Raw genomic sequence first — 23,646 nt, 5'->3', positions numbered from 1 at the left:
CCTTGCGTTGCGTCTCTAGTGGGAACCAAGCTTTAGTAGACTTGGATGCAACGCAGTGACGGAGCGCAACTCACTGAGTTGACCAATCACAGTTTTGGATCACATCGTGATTGGTCAAATTACCGCGCGATGCGCTGCTTACTTTCTTGCGTTGCGTTCAAGCTTTAAAATCGTTTGTTCAGCAGCTGAAGTGTTTACCATTATAGCAAAATATAAATCATTTTCTGCACTTATAAAGCTGGTAGTAAATAATGTTTGGTGTTAAAGAAGACTACTGTTGAATAGACCATTTTGTAGTTTTAATAAAGTTATTCACTTCCGCAAAATTGGTTCAACTTTTTTGTATTCAATATTCAAGAACACATTTTTAAAACGAGATTTTTATTCAATGGGGCAATATCTTAACTTATATCGAAATAGTGCTACAGCTGTTTACTATTTATCGTTGTATTGTTGAATTGATTGTACACTCGGAACTTTATTACGTTTGTAGATAGACGGTAGGATTAGGTGCGAATATTGCCCTCTATACATCGGCACTACTTTGTGATATATTTATTTAACTTTGATTAACCGCAATATGTTCACCTGACCGTTACCAATTCGTCCAAGCGTATCGGGGGTCTTCCGCAATACACTCACGCGTTTGTGTACGTATTAATACCACAATTCAAAGGCTGAATTGGCTCAATCATAAGTATGGAATGTAGTTTGACAATAACAACGGTTTAATAAACTTGAAAACAATGACTTATTCTTTTCTATTCTGTTTTAAGCCTATATATGGACAAGTGAATAATTTTAACAGGTTGAATTTCATTGAAAGTGAAAAATCAACCACTATCATTGTCGAGTTAAAGCTTCCGACCCCACTAGGATGAAACGCAAGGACGTAACGTAAGCGCAACACAGTCAAGTTTCGACGCGATAGATTCGAACTGCCGCTTGTAATTGGATGCGTACTTCATAGTGCGTTGCTTCAGAGTGTGAACACAAGCTTAAACGGCGCTCTACATCATTTTCTTTTAAATATAATTAAATTATTTTGATTTTGTTAACACATGAATTAAATATCATATGTGCACAATTGTTATGTCAACCTTGTATAAATATTGGTGGTATACTCAATCGTGATTGTTACAGCTACGTAATGTCATGATTAAATGTATAATAACATACTTAATATTATAGGCCTAAATGCCATAATTGGTTTCGAAAATGTCATTAACATAAACCATTGTAGACATCTTTCTTTTTTTCAAATTGTTGAGTTTGCTCGTTCGCGCTTTTTTAACCCAGTATTTGCGCGTTTGACGTAGTTCGCGTTTTTGACGCATCGCGTCAATCTATCAGTTCAGCAGCTGGTAAAAGGACGCCTTGTACTTTTAAGGGCTTTAGCATGTTTAACCAAGTTCTTTTGAAGAAAAATGACGTCACTAATGTGTATACAGTTTATTAGTTGAGCGTACATGCCTGTACGTGGCTCCTATTCAATCTAACAAACGAGATGTAATACAGTATATGCATATACTTGTATCATGTAGGCCTAATCATAAGCGTTCAGTCCATACGGCACATCAAATAGCCAGTAACCAATAGTGCGCCAAAACACAGGGAACACTAACATTAATGTTTAATTTACGCCATTAAAAACATGACCCTCAATTAAATTTAGTAACCTAATATTGAAACACATTTTGTTCGACATATGACTCATTCAAACCTTTCTTCTATATTTATATCATGTATTATTGTGGGCGATAGGTTTTTATTCAGAATCGATGGAGCGTGTGTATTGTGGCTGTTTGCGGCACCTGACAATAACAGAGTCGATTTTCTATAATATTTTCCACCAGTCAGTTGACGGACAGGCACGGCACATTTATCTGGCAAAAATTTACTTTGCTGGGCTTGTTAATAATTATTATATTCTGTAGAATTTGTTGATAATTATGGACTATCAACGGATAATGTATTCAGTAATAATAAATACTGTTTTAGTATTTATAGCAACGTCGTCTTTAGCAACGGACGGTAAGTGCTTTATGATTACAATTCATTCTCTGCTCCACGAATTACATACTAATATACAGTACACAACGACATTAAGATAATTCGATAGATATCAATTTATCTACAGGATGAGATAAATAAATTGTGTTAACTGTACATTTATAAGATCTAAAAAAGTATTCGAGAGTAAGTACATTCGGGATACTGGCTAGAGTCATCTACTTGTTGATATGGGACGTGCTAACTGTATAGTCCTCCATGGGTTATGGTACCAGGTCCCAAACTAATTTGCTTACCCTCACCATGGTAGGACGGAATAGCATCAGTTTCTGAACCTCTAGTAGCACCGTACTATTAATAGACCTAGTTGTGTTGATAATGCATATTATCTACAGATCTATTATGTTCAAATACAGATCTATTATGTTCAAATACAGATATCTTATGTTCAAATACAGTAGTATATTAGGACCCAACACAATTTGTCCACATTATTACGTTACTCCGTCATGGGAGAGTGTTCAATTTATATGGGTTCTACCTTTGAATATAACAGAGTGGTTCTATCGTATGACCATTGGTGGTCACTTTCATTCAAGTGTATATACTCTATACACTTATTTACACTACACACACACACAATTTTACCTATTCGTGTATGATATACCGGTTTTCTAATCAAATGTTTGTGTCCTCTGTTTACACGAATTCATCAATGGTTTAGAGTGCTATAATATGATAGAGACACTATCAAAATAATTGTGACCTCTGTTCACACGAACGCAACAATGCTTTAGTAGAGTGATATAATGTGATAGAGACACTATCAAAATGACTGTGACCTCTGTTCACACGAACCCAACAATGCTTTAGTAGAGTGATATAATGTGATAGAGCAGAGACACTATCGAAATGTTAGTACACAGCTCTGTGTTTAAATAATATGTTATACAATTTCTGTGAAAACAACATGAAAACAAATATTAATATTTCCACACCTGTCAAAATCAATTAATATTATCATTATGATTTCTATATACGATGCAAATCAATAATCTCGGACTATTAAAAATTCAAGTGCGGCAGTCAAGTACAACGGTGATGGCTAAGTTATACTGTAAAACCATGGAGTAATTACTCCATGGTAAAACTCAGCTGTGGGTCCTGTATTGTTCATAACATACGGTATAATGATGATTAAAGTACAAAGCTATATTCAATAGTAACACCTCATCAAATATAGTGATACATCTTTCTTGATTAAAATTATGATTATTAATACATTATGTAATATTGTAAGTCACTACATCTGTTGTTATGGTGATGACCGCTTCATTTTGTTGGAATACATTTTCAAATAGAATTTTACTTTTAGTAGGATTATATGTAGTTGCTATGTATGACATGGTATTTACTATATAGTATGCAAATAATGAATGTTTATGAGTGCAATGGTACAAATAATGGCACGAGGTGAATGATGAAAGGTTATATCAACGAGGCAAAGCCGAGTTGATATAACCTTTCATCATTCACCAAGTGCCATTATTTGTACCATTACACGAATACAAAACATTCATTATTTGTTTTATATAACATCTAAATAACAAACAAAAATGTTTCAAAAAGTACTATTTAACGATCGTTGAATAGTGCGTACTATTGCACGCCATGTGACCCACATTCGTCCAATCAAATGACAGGAATTTATATAAGTGTTATATAATATAGGATATGATGGCTGCTATATATGGAATGGTATTTACTATGGCATGATATTTACTATATATGGCTGATGTATGCTATATTAGACCGTTGGATGCTATATAAGGCATGCTATATAAGGCATGTTGGATGCTATATAAGGCATGTTGGATGCTATAAGGCATGTTGGATGCTATAAGGCATGGTGGATGCTATATATGGCATGTTGGCTGCTATATATGGCATGGTGGATGCTATTATATGACATAGCGTTGATGAGTAATAATGCGTAACCTGGCCTTACACAACCATCTGGTTTTCAACAACAAATATTGACTCTGGGCGGGAGTGTTCTAGGCTTTCCCAATAACAAAGCAAACAAACTGGGTATCGCCTGCTTAGCATGTGCTAAGAATAGAACTAATTGGCCATGTTTATTTAAAGCCTACATTTGGGGCATTGCAAGTAGTTCAGAATACAGCAAAGATCTCTCTGAGCCTAAAACTACAGTCAATATTTCAATTTTTGTGTGACGGCTAGTTTAAGTTATTCTGAACCGGAATCAGAGAGTACTAACATTAAAACCGACTTTTTAAAACCAGGAAGTTTGATTAACCGAATGAATAATACGGTGATGAAGAATGATAATAAATATGATACAATCATATGAACACTGGTTAATTGAAATATTGCACGTGTAATCGTGTAGGCCTATTGTTTAGTTTCACATTATTTAAATCAGGCCTTTACATCCGGAAATTGTGACAATTAGGAATGAAGCCCATGTTATATTCAGACTATAATATTTAAACTTATAACAATTTATTTCGAATTCAATACTCTTTTGGTAAAATGATAATTTTAAACAAAAATACGGAGAACAAAGGAAAACTTTCAAATGACTTTTAGAGAGGGGAACATAAAAATGTGACGATAGAGAGGTCGCCCTTCATAAAGTTATTGTTAAGAGGTACGTAAGCAAGAAGAATATGTGCGAAGTTTAAAAAGTGTGTTAAAAGTTTCATTAAAAAGTACAGAAAAACTAATATAATTGGCTTGTGTAGAATCTAGAATTGTCTCTGATTTGCAATGTTATAAGTAGGGCCTAGGAAATGTTTATTCTTAATAATTTAAATACCTATCATCTAGCTAGTGTAGCTTAGGCCAGGCATAGGATAGCACTAAATAACTAGGCTAGAGGAGGAGCAGGTAGGGCGGACTATGCCCCCTACCCTAGCTAGCAAGAAAGTTAGGACAAGTCTTAGGGAGGATAGGACTAGTCTAGATAAGAGACATAGCCTAGTTACTTTGGGTAGGGTAACAACCTCTGCGGCTCTGCTTCTTGGCATCAGTTTAAAATTGTTTGCACTTCATTTTCAGATTTATTTTATCCATATGGCAATTCAACAGATCAACAGCTTCCAAGAGAAGATGATATTGGAATAGAGGTGCAACTTGCTAGAGTTTTCCCATATTTTGACTCAAATCATAGATCACTATTTGTAAGTTTTATATTTCGGTATATTTTATATTCAACATAAAATATTATGACTATTGCAGCCCAAAGAGCATCAAACTATTCAACATCAACAAAGTTACAAGAACGAATACGGAAACTCAATATACAAAAAAACAACTCAGCCTGGGAAAAAAAATTACACAATCAAGATCAGTAGTAAAATAATGTTTTTAAAAATTTATACCTCTTTAAACTTTTTTTTCCTTTTCAGGTAAATGATAATGGAATACTATCATTTTTAAAACTTGTTAAGTTATACGAGGCCGATTCGTTTCCATTGGACGATAACAGGCGCTTGATTGCGCCCTACTGGGCAGATGTTGATATTAGTCGTGTAAATGAAGGTCATGTTTATTTTCGAGAAGTTACAAACGACCAGGAATTATTTGACCGGGCAACGAGTGAAGTTCTGAGATTGTTTGGGGGTGAGCTAGGATTGAAAAGGTTCACAACTAAATGGCTATTTATAGCAACATGGGAGAAGGTGCCATTTTACGTGGTTAGCGGCCAAGCAAATGTAAGTTACAAATAATGTATTTTAGTATTCAATTCAATTCAACATTTATTTTCTTTTAACATAAACAAAATAGAAAACAAGTAAGCAACAAATTAAGAGTATTTTTAAAACAACTGTAAAAGTAGGGAGAAATCAAGTTATAGATAGTCCTTGCTGCGGATTCCCATTTTAGATCCTAAAGAAAGTAAGACAAACCAAGAAATTCAAATGTTGTTTCTTATTACATATGTGATTAAATTAAAACTCCAAGCCTCGCAAAATTAATGACAGACCATCAGACCACCGAAAGAGAGTCATGGAAACGATTAGCGTACGCAATGTCTACCCAAGACGAATAGCGTAACGGATGATGATGATGAAGCCTGGCACTGCACCAAATTTGAAGATTTAGATTACATTTTCATATTTAACACTTTATTATCTGCTTTGTTTTTCCAGAGATACAATACATTTCAAACGGTGCTTATCACAGACGGTGTGCTGTCATTTGTGATTTTTAATTATGGTGTTCTTGAGTGGACGACGGGATGGTCAAGCTACGGGAGCAGCAATGGACTCGCACAGGGCAATGAATCTGTTGCAGCCCAGGTTAATTTTCAATTTTTATTTGAAAGCAAGCTCACTAAAACATAATCAGTTTATAGAGCTCCATCTTGAGTGTTTACTGTTATTAAAATTAAAATATATATTTTAATTTATTAAAACTTGATAGATTGTGGGTGTAATTGTGAATTCTTCTTCTTGTAGGTTGGATTTAACGCAGGTAATGGTCTTAATTTCTACTCAGTTGAGGGGTCTCGTACTAACGACATTCTCAAGATTAACGAGACGTCAAACATAGATAGAGAGGGACGATGGATGTTCAGAGTTGACTTAACAGACATCAAGCCTGGTGGATGCTATGATAATGTAAATGGTAAGTGATATATTACCCTGTATTTAAAAAAAATTGCAGTTATTCGCTTGAAAAAACACTGGAAAAAAAAATAATATTCTTTCACTTATAAAAAGACAAAAAAAACGTTTAATTTTAACCAAAAACCATTGTCTGACAGACAATTTAAATATTTTTGCTTTAGATTACATTTTTTTCATTGAAATAATTTTTTTTTTTCGATCCAGTTTTTGGTCAAAGTGAATAACTATTATGTGACAATAAAATGGCATATTAACAAAAGATGTGAAAAAAAATATTTTGTTAGGGGATAATATATCTTTAAATATAACAATTTCAGACATTCCATGGGATCTACTTTAATCTCTCCTTCTTACAGATGAATTGTCAGTCAGCCCGAAAGTAGTCAGCATGCTAGGGGGCGATGTTCTGTACGTGTCAGGTCCGTGCTATGACGAGGCACAGGATATCAACTGCATGATTGATGGCGTGATGATACCGACAAGTTTCAATATCGATACGCCGTTCACGGTCACTTGTATAATGCCTACCACTTTGAAGGTCGGGGATATGGCTGTGTCGCTGTCTGTTGACGGTGGTAACACTTACCTATACACCGGCTCTGTCACCTCTGGTAAGTTCAAACTTTATTTAAGAATGAGTTTTTCGGTAATTTTTTTAACAATACTTCATTCTTACCTAAAGTTACCATACAGTACAGTACATTGCTAGGTGACAGCATTTTGGAGGTAAGCCAAGAATGTGCCCCTATATTTAAATCTGTAGACATTCGCAATTTGCAAAATCAAAAAAGTTTGTTATTTTATTTAGTATATTTGGTTTAGAAACTTAGTTTATGTTGTCTTAAAGACCCCTTCCCTGCAATTTTGGACGTTTTTTGGAAAATAATACATAATTATATATCACTTTAAAAACATTAAACCTTGTCATTCCTTGTCTTAAATGTACGTTTTATGGTAAATTATGATAAAAAGTGAGAAACAGTGCACTACCTAAGTAGCTCGCGGCGATCGACCTCTCGTGGACGGTCTTAGGCCTAGCCTAGCTAGGCTTAGTTTTGTAGGCCTAGCTGGTAAACATCGGTAACGTACGAACATCGTACGCTACCTATATACCTAGCCTGACGTTGTATAGTTGCTGCATTAATTGTCTTTCTATTTTTGCCAGACTCCGTTGATACAAATTGGGGAAAACCCGGTATTTTCGCTGAAAAGTTAGGAGTCTTCCATTTGTTTTGGCCTCACGATCGATCGAAAAGTGGGCGAATTACAGGTGAAAAACAAAAATATCCATCCGCGCGCAATGCATTTTGGGATTTATAGCGGGCCGCTATAATTATTAGAATCGACTTATTTTTCACATTTTTAACCGTTTAAAGACGAAAAAAGTTATCGCAATAGGACCATATAGTATTATTTTTACATTAAATATAGTTTGTGATCTTAAATTAGATCTAAAAAACGTAGGGAATGGGGCTTTAAGTTCAAGGCAATATTTATCTTCATTTAGCTTTTATAAGTTTACTTGAATGTTATTGTTGGCTTAAACCCAGTACTGTCTGTAACTGTACATGCATTATTAATGCATCTCTTTATATTCCTTAATTTCCATGGACATGCTCAGGGGCACAGCAAGGAAATGCAAACTTATTCTGATTTTTTATTGAAGCAGGTTATTTATTTAAGAAAACGTATCCTATTTTGGGGCAAATTTTCAAATTTCCAATATTCTTTATTCATCATCAATCTTCTATTAAAATAAATCTACTGGTGATATAATAACAATTTTTAGATGCACTTGTGTGATAACATTTTATTCATTGTTATTTAGCTCAGGGGCATCTGTCGGTATATTATATAAATGGTTTGTTGATCAACCAACGAATAACACACAGTATGCTCTTTGTAGTTTAATTGATTTATATAATAAGTAGTTTTATAGATTGGAATTTACCACACTTGTTTTGAATAAACATACAAGGATTCTTTATATCAAAATATCTTTTGGTTTTTTCATGCTATTATGATTTTGAGTTGAAATCATTGTGCTTCATTTATACCTCAATTTGACTTTATTATTTCAATGACACAACTGTGAACAAAAATAATATTTTATTTGACAATACTATTTACTTTTCAAGTATAGAAATAAACCTAAAAGGAACTAGGTAGAAATATTATTATTTCCTCATAGATATTTAAATATTTGATCAGTGCAAGAAAGTATTGCTAATCAAAATAAAAGTCCTTTTATATAAAGCTTTGTCTACACTATGAAACTAGTTTGACAAAAAAGTGTGATATGGCCGAATATGGTAGTGATATAACATCATCATGTCCATATATGGGCACATCATATTTTGTTGTCACATAAAGTTTGACAGTGTAGACAGAGCTTAAGACTTTGTAGAGTGTCTTATGAATTGGATTGCCATCTTTGAGAATTACACAGTGAATGAAATCAATGGTAGATCTAGTTATCCTTATCCTATTTGTATTTAAAAATAAATATTTAGTGTATTATGAAGGTAGTTTATTAGTTTCTCTATGCCTTTCAATTTATATACTCTATATAAATTACATCCATCAACATATCTAATTTGAAATCATTATCTTTTTAGTGAGTATCGACCAAATACCTCCTCCTATTACATTTACCTCCAGTGGTGATATGTTAGACATTTCTTGGCCGAAGGAAAATTTCCCGAACATAGATTCAGTTCCCGCTGATATTCGTGTGGATCTTAGTCTGGTTACGTACCAGGAGAGAAACTCATTACGTAGGAATACAGGTGATGACATCACGTTGGCGAAGCTGGTGACAGTCGCTATAAACATCCCGCTAACACAAGATGGCTATCAGCTGGATTTAACATCGTTGTCACTTGATGATTTTGATGTTGGACTATTACTGATAGAAGAGTATTCTGACGTGCCTTCTGCAGAATTAAAGTACGTGAAAATTTCACCCTTAAGCTCTTTACTTTATGTGACAAAAAAGTGTGATGTGCCCTATAATAGAGTGGTTTGCCCAAATAGGGTCCTGTTATGACATCATCATGTCCATATATGGACACATCTAATTTTTTTATCACGTAAAGTTTGATAGTGTAGACAGAGCTTTATACAGTAACCCCTTAATGAACCCAACAAATTATATCCTTAATAGGGTGTTTGACCTTAGTGTAAAAATGTGTATTTACCCTCTTTTGATTTTAGTTTTTTAATTTATTTTATTTTATTTTATCTAAATAAATGTTCATGAATTGTAAATCAATATATAAACCAAACTTATGCAGTACAATATACAGAAATATGTATTTTTATATTAAAGAAAAATCATGTTTATATTTCTTTTTTTAGGCCTAGCATGTGGAGTTTACCTTTAAATATCAATCCAAGCAATGCAGATAGTGCAGTGTCTTGGTGTAGAGAGTGGTCCATGACAGCTGATGTGGTAGAGCCATCCAACGACATACCCCCTTGCCCTTGTACTCTGACACAGGCATTAGCAGACACTACATGGTATGATGCTGACCCCTTCTGTAAAGTAGGGTCAACGATGGAAGGCAATTGTGCCACTAGGCCTGATGCAGCTCACTGTGTTAGAGCCCGTATCCCAAGGTAAGTTGAAGAATTTCATTACATATATTTGGTGAATTGTTGTTTAAGGATCTTACAAATGGAAAACAAATTTAATATTAAAAACAAATCATTTTTATTTTGCAGTGCGAATGGCTTTGGAAATCGTTGTTGCTACAACACAGATGGTTACCTTCTTCATCTCAAAGACTTTTCATCCGGTGGCAGTCATCAACTCCGTCACCATGCCGGTGCTTCCCCGTATCAGCAAGCGGGAGATATTCCTTTCCTGTCTAATTTCCTATGGGATACAATCCCATGGAGTCAGTGCTGTGTGAGGGCAGATAGTGAGTGTGATAGATACATAGATAAGAGGCCGTATGATCAGTGTCTTACATACGACACACCTGAACCAGGTAATTTTGGTCATTTTATTACATATGAAAATGTTAGTCCCTGTTTAGTTCACATCTACATCTCTTTTTTTGTGGTGTCTTATATTTGCGCATTTTTTCTCTAATTCAGCGAGCATCTTTGGTGAGCCGCATATCATATCATTTGATGACGCCAGGTTTCCATTTAACGAACTTGGAGAGTTTACTTTACTACGAACCGACGTTGTATCGGAGTTTGAAATTCAAGGCCGCCTTCAACCTTTCAACAGTAAGTTACTTTATAACTTTTAGATCAAATTTATATTTTATTTTTGAAATTATCAGGCATTTTGTAATTGAAAGGACCGGTTGTTATTTATTTAAACAAAATTAATACAAATAATTTTCACATGTTCTCATCGAATGCAGCTACTTCTACTGAACCAGGAACAGTTGGAACATCTTTGACCGCGTTTGTTGTAAGGTATGCAGCATCCACCACGTACGTTCAAGTTGTGCTCAGTGAACGTCGAACTATGGACTTAATGGTATGGGAGGAGGGACAAATGGAAGAATGGCGATTGATCGATTTCTCAGTAGGCTCATGGTGGAGGTTAAATGGTACTTATGTTATTTAGTAATGTTAAAAGTATTCTACTGTACGAACTTTGAACTTTGACACAATCTGTATTCCTAGGACTACTGTATTTTAGAATAATGACCTTTGTAGGATTCAGGTTAAATTTATTTTTTAATGTTTTCAGGAGTTACTGTGTCTTCCACTACTCCGTCTAAAATCCTTATTCAATATGACAATGGCATATCAGCCGAGGTCACAGTTCATACAAACACAACTGCGATGGCGCTGTTAGTCTTAGCACCAGCAAACTTTAAGTACGATACGACCGGTCTGCTAGGATCGTGGAATGATAACCCTGATGATGATAACAAAACAGCTGCAGAATGTAAGTGCAAATAAGATTTGAATGTATATTAAGATATATTATTCCAAGCAATGTTCCACAAATTATCATAAACTAAGGCTCTGTCTACACTATCAAACTTTATGTGACAACAAATGTGATGTGCCTATATATGGATACGATGACATCATATCACTACCACATTTGGGAACATCACACTTTTTTTGTCAAACTAATTTCATAGTGTAAACAGAGCTTTAGAATTTAAACAAAGAGTATACAGTATAAGAATGTTTTCCTCTTTTTCCCTCCAGTTCTTATTGCCGCGTCTGAATCATATTTCCACTATGAAGCATTGTCTAACTACACAACTTACAATCAACCCGGTTTTGTTCCCATCTCAACTATACCATCCACCATCCCTGAAGATAAGATTACAGAGCTGTGCATGGGAAGCATGGCTTGCGCTTACGACTATCAAAAAACAGGCGATCCAAACGTCGGGAAAGGAACGCGAGAAGCAGAAGAAGATTACGATAATACAGATAACGATACGACAGATGGTGAGTTGGAAGATGAATTACTCCACAAATTAAAACTATATTTTTTTAACGTTATGTATGATATATTATATTATCCAGGAATTATTCATTTCTAATATTGCACTATGCTTAAAATAATATTTATTTTATGTATTTAGACCATAATGTGTCCAGGGATTACCAATAGTAAACACAAATTTGATAGGTGCTATTTGTAAACCAGTTCACCAGGGTAACCCCCTACTCATCTTGAATAATGAACTGGGTTCTTTAAATTTGATGTATTTTTTTTTTTTTTTATTGTCTTAATTATGCCAAGCAAAACGAATTTCCATTTTTAAGTGGACCAACCAAATTTCTTGAAAATTCAATCCTCTTACAGTTGTCGCCTGTACAAGGCTAGATGCACCAGCTGGTGGCACTAAGACAGGCACAATGTATTTGTCTGGTAAAAGTGTGTCTTTTACATGCCCAGAAGGTCACACACTTGAAGGTTCTGTGACTCGTACCTGTATCAACGGGACATGGTCTGGGAATGAAACATACTGCCAGGGTGAGTCTTTGATTGGCTGCTACATTGAATTTTCTCTACAATAATATTTTTACTATACCGTCGAACGTCTTGGCTCCTTTTCACATATTATACTGTTTATGTATGATGTGAATAAAGTTGAAAGAAGAAATGTATTACATCCACCAGAATGGCGATGTTATGTAGTCAATCGGGTGTGTTTGTTTCGTTCTATTGTTAGCAAGATTACTCAAAACGTTATTGCCTGATTTTCATAAGATTTTAAAGGATGGTTTCATAGCTATATGGGAACACGTCATTCAATTTTCATATGCCTAGGCAGAGGTTTGCACTCTCTGAATGCCTTTCAAGTCTATAAACTATTATAAAAAATATGAAATCGCAAAGTATTGCATATTACATACACGGCTTAATTAATTGATATGTTATTAAGTACTTGTTGTTTTTTTCTTTTGCAGGCCCTGAAGCTGAGAGTGTGACAAGATCGGAATTCATCTTTCCACTAATAATTGTAGCCTTGACACTATTTGTGATTATCTTTTTAATTTTGTTAATAATGTACTGTAGAATCCGCAAAGCAAGTAAACATAAAGAAGATATTGAAATGGACCCTACACACGAGAGGGGCCCTAGGTAAGTTTGCAGTGTGTCTATTGCATGATTTTTGTTTGTATACATGAGAGGGCTCAGGTTTTTCAGAGAGCCAAAAATGTGAGTCACACTAAGGCAATTTCCACTAAGAAATAGATTTATAAAGATTTCAAAATAGATGTATATATTAATAATTATTAAAAAGTTTAATTATTAAATTTGTGTTATAGTACTGTAATACCAGTCTCAGAATATGACAACGAGGCTCCGACACCACCAGAAGTTCCGAGAAATAGTATGGTTGTACCAATCTGCTCAACGTCCAATCCTGAGTACTCGTTGGACAACAATAAGAAGAAGGGAATAGACAACGATTACATGTCAGTGAGAAATGGTGCTAGACCTTCTAAGGGCATTGATGATGAAGAGCCAGACTTAAAGAAAGAGTAAGTTTACGGTCCATCAATAATAACTTAATTATGCGCATAATAAATGAGCAAGTCAATATGGATATATTGTCCATGATTTGCGTTTTAAAAAAAGGGGAATCCCCCAGTCAGTGAAAACACGTAACAGTTGTAGATATCGAAAAAGCTGCCAAAGGCGCAGGGAGGCGCAGCTACGAATTGTTTTCAATTGTGCAATTTGAAATTTTATTAAACGTATTAATAAAGGAATGTTGGTGAAATCATTTCTATTTTTTTTGCTAAATATATTATTGTCTAAATATTAATATTCATTAAAAGTCAGAATTATTTATAGTTAAAAAATTGTGAAGAAATATTATTTTATCAATCCCCTTCATTTGCACTTTTTGCGTTCCATACTTCAACGGGGCCGAGTTGACCGATTATTTTTTGGCCGAGTTGACGTGAGGCCGAGTTGACTTGAGGCCGAGTTGACTTGAGGCCGACTTGACTTGAGGCCGACTTGACTTTGGCCGAGACGGTTTAGGGCCGACTTGGATCGAAACCGAACAGACCCTAAAGCTCTGTTCACTCTATCAAACTTTATGTGACAACCAAGTGTGATGTGCCCATATATGGTGACGATGACGTCATATCACTACTATATTTGGGCACATCACACTTTTTTTCACATAAAGTTTGATAGTGTAGACAGAGCTTTATGTAGGTTAAAAGAGATTAATTATACACAATTCATTCAATATTTTGTTATCTTTTTACAGATCAGCAAAACATTTAGATTCAGATTCAGAAGATGAAATTACTGCTATTAAGAGTAAGTTACTTTAAATACTTGTTTACAATCTATTGTTTACTGATTCTTGTTTACCATATTTTAAAATATATTTCTTTTTTTTTGTTTTACTTCAGGACATTATCAAGCAGAGAGGGAACTGATTGAGTAAGACAACTCACTGACAACTTATTGACAATCATGTGCATAATATATATTTTATTACAAATTATTTTATATTATATTATATGTATTAACAGTAATATTATATTACATTGTATAATAATATATTTACGTTTAAATTATGATGCTTGTGTACATTTTATATTACATACATAATATTGTATATTGTACAAGAAAATAACGTAATGTATAAGCTTAATTAATAATGATATTAATTGCATTATAGAATAACATGCATTTATCTTTAAATAATTTATCCTGTACTGTTGTAAATATGTGTACTTAGTTGCGGAATTAGTAGGGTGGTGTGTTGGTAGAAATCATCCAACATTAGCTTGACCGATAGGTGTATCCCGACCCCAATTAACTTTTAAGAATTACATTGCAAAAGCTTGGGTGAAGTTTTTGGGCCCTGCACCCCATCCCACACTCTTACCCTCCATTGCCCTTAATTTAAAAATGAATCTGCATCTGGTACCCATTTATACAATTTGGTGAACATTGACAAAGGTAGTGTTGTATATATGTCAAAACCATGGTCACGTGAAAGGGCACTACCAGCTCCATTTATCTTTCTTATCTGTCTCATCTCCACTGCCTTATATCCAAATCATCATCATCATCAGGTATAATAGTATCTTGTGTGGTTTGATAATAGACATGTTTAATGATAAATACAGTATGTGTGTCTTTAAACTGCGCATTACTTTGAAAATCAGATAAATTCATAAATAATGTAAATAGCAAACATGGTTTATAAAAGGTGCAATGTAGTATAAGAAACATTTCAGAACATATGATCTAGTTGAGCATGCAGCATACTATTAAAATTAAATGCGTGCATAACAATTATACTGCTGTGTTTAGATTGATGTAATCTTTAGGCTCTGGCCACACTATCAAACTAGTTTGACATCATTGTGTCCATATATGGATGTAGACAGCTTTATGTACAGTGTAGAATAAAACTGTTATACTAAACAGTGTGTGCCCAAATATGGTATTAATATGACATCATCATGTCCATATATGGGCACATCACATTTTTTGTCACATAAAGTTTGATAGTGTAGACAGAGCTTTATATGCCTTGCTGCTACTTAGACCTGTGAAGATTCAAATTGTTTTGAGAATGTCATTTTTATATTTTTTCACATGTTTTTATCAAGGTAACATTTTGTAAGTTTTTTGTACATGTGAATTGGGTATAATTAGAGGTTCTGAACCTAAAGCTCTGTCTACACTATCAAACTAGTTTGACAAAAAATGTGCCTAAATATGGTAGTGATATGCCCAAATATGGTAGTGATATGACATCATCATGTCCATATATGGGCACATCACATTTTTTGTCACATAAAGTTTGATAGTGTAGATAGCTTTACTCAATGAATAGGATAGACAACTAATGATATACAATGATACACATTGAATAAACTAAGCTTTGTCTACACCTAACAAACTAGTTTGACAAAAAAAGTGTGATGTGCCCAAATATGATAGTGATATGACATCATGTTCATATATGGGCACATCACATTTTTTTGTCACAAAGTTTGATAGTATAGACGGAGCTTAATGCTTAATTAGTAATTAGTACACAAAATGCATAAGTTAGTAGTTATATGGTGACTAAACTTAAGAGCAATAATATTAAATCATTTCAATATTATCTTTTGTATGGCAAATGTATTATTAATATTATATACTTTTATTATTAATATCAAGTTTATGCACTTTTTATTCAACATATTGATGATTTCAACCTTTTAGTATGGTTTACATTTTTTTACCATTTTTTTTTTCTGATTGTAGATTTTAAAAATGTTTATGTAATGAATTGAACAAAGAAATAATGATTATTGTGATAAAGTTGATGAAAATTATTATCTAGGTGCTAATCATTTAAGTTTCAATAATTTTTTTCTATGATTCTTTTAAAAATATACAATTGTGCACGACTACTCACATATTTTTGCAAATAAATGTTTTTTTTTTCATTTAAACAATGCACAACTGAGATTTTCAATTCATTGCATAATTAAATTTTATTTACTGACACTGACAGCTCAACAGTACTCTACATATATATACATATATATATATATATATATGTAGAGTGGTGGGCTATGCCCGAAACATGTCGTAAAAATAAACTTATATTGAGGCAGTTTTAACTTATTTGATCTTGATTTTTTTCTATATCCTGCCTATGCAGCTCTTTGATTTATATATATATATATATCCAAAGGCAAATTACTGAAAAAAATGACAATGCTGTGGGTATCAGTGGCTGGATCTCAATGGAGATACAAAAATAAAAAGCGAAAAGCTAAATCAAAACGATAAAGTAAACAGCCAGAAAAGTTAGCAGAGCTTTCGGGCAACACTAGCCCTTCATCAGTGCAAGTGAAGGAATTATATTATATATATATAAATTGATTAATTCAATTTCAGTAAATCACCGGGCGATTTAGAATTAATGGTCTATGCCTGATGTGTTTATATATATATATACAGTATACAATCATGGAGTTTAACTCCATGGTATTATCAAAGATATCCAAAGATAGAGATAATATCTGTACTTCCAGAGGGCGCAATTGATTGTTTTGTTCATAATTTGACATCAGCCGCTGAGGCTGGCTAAACTAAGCTAATTAATTTGGTAAAACTGGACGGATTTCCTTATGTTTGTTTGCTAATTAATTTCGAATGGTGTCCAATAGACATTTACAATAGTAAGTTTGATGAAATATAGTAGTATTTTAAACGAATGTCCTGGATATGAGCATTTTGACGAGCGAGACGATATATCCATGCCGCGCCTGTCTCCTGAGCTATGCAGCACGTTTCTTTACTTGCATTGGTTGGTCCAACCCACCCAACCCATTTTACATTACAACAGTTGTAGGGTAGGCCTATTTATTTGTAGATGACAAAATGAATCAAAATTAGGGTATCAATTATTTATCCATCTCATCTAAATTAAATACAGGCATGAATGTGAAGATAAAATGAATGAAGAATTATTATTTCACAGTAACATTAATATTAATATTTCACCATGATGATTTAACTCTATACTATAATACTTTTTAATTTTATAGGCTTGGTTTTTTAGGAAGATCAGCGAGTACACAATACCTCCACTCAACAGCAATACATTAGTATCTATGCTAGTGAAAATATTACTAGCATCTTGAAGTTTGGGGTGCCGCCACCGGGCCTTTGGCTATGGAAGACTACAAATACCTATTCAAAATAGTACTCATTGGAAATGCTGGAGTTGGTAAAACATGCTTAGTGAGGAGGTTCACGCAGGTGAGGTCACTGAGGTCATCGTCATGATGATCATTTCTATGTTTTTCATTCCTCCTTTTTGCTGCCTCCATTCATCAACATTCAGCTTTTGTTTTTTATCATGATTGATCATTAATGACCATTAATGACATACAGTACTGTATACTGTGCGTTATAATTTAGAGCATGAAGCTATAAAAACCTCCATGCTCAGACTGTGTAAAGATTCTACAAAACTACTGTACTGTATTAGATCATGGAGGTATACCTACCTGATTAGATAGTTTAGTACCATTACATATCATTTGCATAACTTTAACCAGGCCAATTAAACATTCAGCAAAATTGCCTAATAATAGTTATAAATCGCTGGTGTTGAAAAACTTTATAATGGGTGCAATTTTAGAGGCACCCTCTACATTGCCATCATTAAGTGTTACTCTAAAAAGTATGTAAAGTATTATTGACAGTAAATTAAAGGAAAAGTCTGTATTACTTTGATTTTTGATAAAACACTGAAATGACTTATCAACCTCCCATTCTCTGTAAGTCAAATCTTCTCTTTCATCTCCTGTGTGTATATTTATAAACGGGATACACTTTAGTTTATAATGCTCAAAAGACTGGAAAGCATTCCAAAAATCTGTAAGTGCATCTTTCAATTCCTTATGATTACCCATTAAATAATGGAACTTTACAACATAAGCTTGATGTCCCACTCCGTCATCGCACAGTCCATCAGGATAGATCATTTCAGCTCCTAACTTGTAGTACTGCAATGCTTTATTCTGATACTTAGTCCGGTCTTCATATGAGTATTTGTCACGTAAGCACACCAAAGTGGAAGTCAATAAGTCTCCTATATGTTGATGTAATTTTGCCTTGAATATGTCTTCATATCCTTCAATTACAATCTCTTTGAGTTTCTTAATAATTGGTAATATAAGGCCCTCTATATTGCTGATGATTTCTGCAATGTTAGTGCTATTTCTCACCCAGTAAATCACAGATTTATTAAATGGCAGAATACTACGTGAGACCCACCCACCCTTTGATTTCAAACACCATGTAATCTGTTCTGAAATTCTTTAAGTCATTTACCACTCTTTTGAGACATCTTGTGACTTTTGGGTGTTTCAAAAGATTAAACTCAAGTATTGCATAGTCATGAGATTGACTGATTTTTTCTATCATTAATGCATCACAAATATGTTCATTGATTGTGCTTCTTGAATCTATTAGCCCACCTTCAATATTCGACATCACTTCAGTCCAAAGGTGTCTTTGAATTGTTGTCAAAGTTTTACGTACGTCATCATTTTTTTTTTTTGATAAATGACCAATCAAATTTTGTTCAGGAATAAAATAGTGTGGCATATGTCTGTTTTTATAACAATTTATCAGCCAGTCTAACACGCTTCTGATTAAATTCATGGTGTTGCCACAAGACATTCTTTCACAGATCCAAAGACAAGCAGTCTTGATGAAATATGAACAGAACGGTTTTTGTTCACTGGACTCGTACAGTTTGTGTTTTTTCTTTATTGCTTTCAATGCAAACAAACAGTTAGCAAATTGCTCAGGAATTTCATGGAAAAGTACCTTCTCGGCCAGTGAAAATGACAACCGCCATTCATTCATCTTTGACAAACTGTTAGGTCGTCCAATGGCAACTACATGACAATCAACACCTGATATCTTCTGTAAGAGCTTCTCTGATGGCCAGTTAGTTTGCCTCTTTCTTGTAAAGTAGTTGGTAGATGGCCATGATTGGCACAAAAAGCATAATACAATATCATTCGTAAGAGGTGCAGCAGATGTTATTGTTAATGATGGACCATGTGGTTTAAATTCATATGCAAAATTCTTCATAAATTCTGAAAAATTCTTTTCCATAAAATTACTACTCTGTAAGTAACCTTGATAGTCCTTGTATAGACATGTTTCATCCATTACCCTAAGCTTTAGATAAGCTGGATCATCTTTTATTTGTTCACCTACAACATACCCTGTTTCTTGACATGTTGTTGGCAAGGACTTCCAACATACTATTGGAAACTTTACAAGCACGAGCATCATATCCATATCGCCACAGACAAATAGTGGCATCCCTTCACCATGATAACTACCAACATTATGAGTACCCCGAATATCCAAAGATTGACCTAATTTGTTAAAAAAGCTTTTATTTGCTTCTTCCATAAGCGCCAAGTGAGATATTTGCGCCAATCGTCCACTGGTTTTCAATGCAATGAATCCATTTGCAACATCATCCATCATTTCTTCAGCACTCGTACATTCCGCCATCAGTGAATACTGCAAAATATAATGTAATGTAGTTTTGTAAATAAAGTAGGCCTATCGTACCAATTGAAACCTCCCACAAACAGTATGAACAACAAATCCACAAAACTACTTGTCATTAATCATGTCTTAAAACCCAAAATAACTCCCACTCCACTCCCAAACATATTGTAATTTATATGTTGTACCTACCTTCAGATTTACTTGTCTGCCCAATAAACTATTTTGTGAAAGCTAAAAACAAAAACCTAGCCTACACAGTATCCTGTATATCTTGCTTTAATTGGCCCCTCCCTGTTAATTGGCCCCTCCCTGTTAATTGGCCCCTCCCTGTTAATTGGCCCCTCCCTGTTCAAGGTTCAGTTTCACAATGAAACATTTCAGTATGATAGTACAGTATAATGCTTTTTCTAAAAGATAGTGTCTGTATTTGTTTTTTAATTTATGTGAGCCTCCGTCACCTTTGACACTGTGGAACTACAAACTGCGAAAACTAAACTAAAATTAATATTGCAGTGCTGTATATTGTCAATATTAAAGATATATTGTCTCCCTAAAAATTTATTTTTTATTTTGTTGAATATACCATTTTAATGTCACGTAATTTTGACCAAAAACTGGATCGTAAAAATGATTTACCTGAAAAAAATCTAATGTAAAGCAAAAAAATGTTTAATGGTTAAAATTAGCCCTTTGTTTTGTCTTTTTAAAGTGAAATAATTCTTTTTTTAAATTTTTTTTTTACAGAAGTGATTCTTTATTAAAACTGCAAAATGGCCTATTTAAAGTCTGATTTTAATACTCTTCAATGTTCATGTTTTTGGGGGACAATACATCTTTAATAAATATGAATAATTATTCAAATTGTTTTTTGTTTTTAGGGTTTATTTCCACCAGGTCAAGGGGCAACAATAGGAGTAGATTTTATGATAAAAACACTACAGATTGGAGGTGATAAGGTCAAAGTAAGGTCATTTTCAGGTCATATAATAATTACGGTAACAATAATTCTTATTTGTGTTTGTATATTAGGTTAAAGGATTTTATTTTTCCTTTAATTGTAAAATGTTATTTTCCAGCTTCAGGTTTGGGATACTGCGGGCCAGGAACGCTTTCGCTCCATCACACAGAGTTATTATCATAGTGCCGACGCCCTTGTTATGGTCTATGATGTCACGTCACGAGACAGTTATAACACGTTACCAGACTGGATGAAAGAAGTTGAAACTTATGCAAGTCCAAAGATAGTTACAGTTTTAGTTGGTCAGTGATACTGTAGTAATGATTCTGGTATATGCCCAGTTTGGGGTATATAAGCCCACCTCATACATTAGAGTAATTGTTGTGTAGTGTATATATGTGTGTATAGGCCTAACCACTGTTGTGTATAATTATATTATACCTTGACCTAACCATTTGTCAAAAAATCTGTATTTACATATTTCTGGATTCTATAGGTAATAAGACTGACCTCGCATCTGAGAGGGAGGTCAAATCAGAAGAAGGTCAAGCGTTTGCAGATGAAAAGACGATACAGTTTATGGAAACGTCGGCCAAAGAAGCTGAAAACGTAGACAAACTCTTCATTGATATCGCAGTAGAATTGACGAACACGGTAAGGAACGTTGAAATAAAGACAGATGCCGAAGAGGTACCAATCAAGGAGCACCACAGTGTCACAGGCTGCTGTAGGCAATGATGTCAAAGTTCAACTTGTTTCCATGGTAATACAATGCTCCCTTGTAATATTGCTATATATCCTATTGTAAATTATATACGTCCAATTATATATTACAAAGTTTGTTACATTTGCTGTGCTATTGTGAGTTTATTGAAAACTGTATTTTAAAGCTTCCTATGAAAACAGGACTATGTTTACTTTGACAATAAGGCCATATAATATTGTGGAAAATAATTAAATAATAAATTCTGAAATGAATTTCTAATTTGTTGATTTTATACATTTATTTGAGGTGCAATCTTTTACATTAGTTTCTAGTAATTTATTTCATATGAACTGAAAAGCTGTTAAATGTTGCAATAGTTGATATTAAAATAAATAAGAGTTTACTGCCAAATATTAAGCATCGGAAAAACTAGCTTTAATAATTATGTAATTAGATAACCTAATTTATTAAATTTTGAATTTTCTGTAAACTTTGCTTTCAAATATTTTGGTTCCATGAATTATTTTGTTGTTTTGTTGAATTATGTATTTTTTCTCTTTCAAAGTTCAAGAATTTCTAGATTTGCCCACCAAACTTAAGTCACCATTTGTTACATTTCTAATAAGTTAATTTGTTACAAATGTTAGTAAACACATTCCAGCCCCAAATTGTTATGTAATGTTGTACTGGTGTTCATGACAATGCTTTAATTAGGGCTGCTTATCAAATTTTATACTGTATCAGGGGAGGATCCAACATTTTTTTTAATGCGAACATATAATATTAATAATCTGTCAGAAGTGGATATCAAGAAGTAGGTAGTAGATAATTTCATTTTTGCTGTCAAAAGGGACCGACCGCCTCTGTTAAGATATGAAGTACTTGATTGAACTAATTCAAACTATGTTTTGTTCAGTTTTATTGTGTTGTTAGTTAAATGAATACAAAAATAATATAATTATTTTTACCAGGACACTTTAAATGGTTGTACTTATAAGAGCTATAGTAATAAAAATAAGGTTGCTATTGTAATTTAAAAATTATTTGAATAAATACAAAAATAATAGAATTATTTTTACCAGGAAACTTTAAATGGTTGTAACTAAAGAGTTAGTAATAAAAATAAGGTTGGTATTGTAATACTGTATTAAAATTCTGTAACTTTTATCATACTACTTTTCATGTAACTGTAGTAGTACTACGATTTTAGATGTTAATATGATAAGAAAACAAGTGTTTTTAATTCCAAATAAATTTAGGAAATTCTATAGTATAATAAATATTAAAATTAAGATGTGTAATATTTAAAATGTTTGCCAAGTTATTTTCTAAACTCAGTGATTACAGGTTTGCTTACATTCAGTTTTGTTTCTGATAAAGGCAAATAATTTTATATATTCAGTATTATTTGTGCAAATATGTAATGTCTATATATTTATGTAATGTATTTTATTTAAATTTATTTAAGTAATTTGTATTTATCCATTCAACCCATGTTATTATTAAGTTCTAGCTTATGGAATGTACTGTATAAAACTCTGTCTACACTATCAAACTTTATGTGACAAAAAAAGTATGATGTGCCCAAACATGGTAGTGATATGCCCAAATATGGTAGTGATATGACATCATCTTAAGAACTTAAACACAGAATAATTGTTAAGAACCTTTTATAATTTGCAATATTTTGTTCAATACCATCATCGTACCTGTAAAATAAATTAAACAAAAATATATTTATTATTACATATCTTTATTTATTCCAAAAGTACATAAT

General features: G+C 33.3%; 2 protein-coding genes across 3 annotated transcripts; both read left to right on the top strand.

Moving 5' to 3' along the window:
* Positions 1-1,870: 1,870 nt before the first annotated feature.
* On the top strand, positions 1,871-16,784 carry LOC140050360 (sushi domain-containing protein 2-like). The gene is made up of 18 exons (XM_072095517.1): positions 1,871-2,034; positions 5,098-5,219; positions 5,448-5,753; positions 6,192-6,341; positions 6,501-6,669; positions 7,028-7,282; positions 9,290-9,620; positions 10,032-10,292; positions 10,398-10,666; positions 10,776-10,913; positions 11,054-11,245; positions 11,389-11,589; positions 11,862-12,110; positions 12,472-12,642; positions 13,080-13,254; positions 13,443-13,658; positions 14,402-14,454; positions 14,550-16,784. Exons 1-18 carry the CDS (start codon positions 1,953-1,955, stop codon positions 14,582-14,584), a joined length of 3,375 nt encoding a protein of 1,124 aa, XP_071951618.1. The 5' UTR covers positions 1,871-1,952; the 3' UTR covers positions 14,585-16,784.
* Positions 16,785-17,222: 438 nt separating this feature from the next.
* Positions 17,223-23,569, top strand: LOC140050334 (ras-related protein Rab-30-like). Of its 2 annotated transcripts, none has more exons than XM_072095483.1 (5): positions 17,223-17,336; positions 17,706-17,919; positions 21,084-21,167; positions 21,282-21,465; positions 21,660-23,569. In XM_072095483.1, the coding sequence occupies exons 2-5, from the start codon at positions 17,833-17,835 to the stop codon at positions 21,899-21,901; spliced, it is 597 nt and encodes a 198-aa protein (XP_071951584.1). In that variant the 5' UTR covers positions 17,223-17,336; positions 17,706-17,832; the 3' UTR covers positions 21,902-23,569. The 2 variants fall into 2 exon arrangements, with proteins under 2 accessions (XP_071951584.1, XP_071951585.1); XM_072095484.1 differs by having other exon boundaries at positions 17,319-17,336; positions 17,720-17,919.
* Positions 23,570-23,646: the final 77 nt, after the last annotated feature.

The sequence above is a fragment of the Antedon mediterranea genome, chromosome 5 (genome assembly GCF_964355755.1).
Source record: "Antedon mediterranea chromosome 5, ecAntMedi1.1, whole genome shotgun sequence".
Classification (NCBI taxonomy): domain Eukaryota; kingdom Metazoa; phylum Echinodermata; class Crinoidea; order Comatulida; family Antedonidae; genus Antedon; species Antedon mediterranea.
Note: the sequence above shows the minus strand (reverse complement) of the source record. Positions and strands in the feature narration are given on the sequence as shown.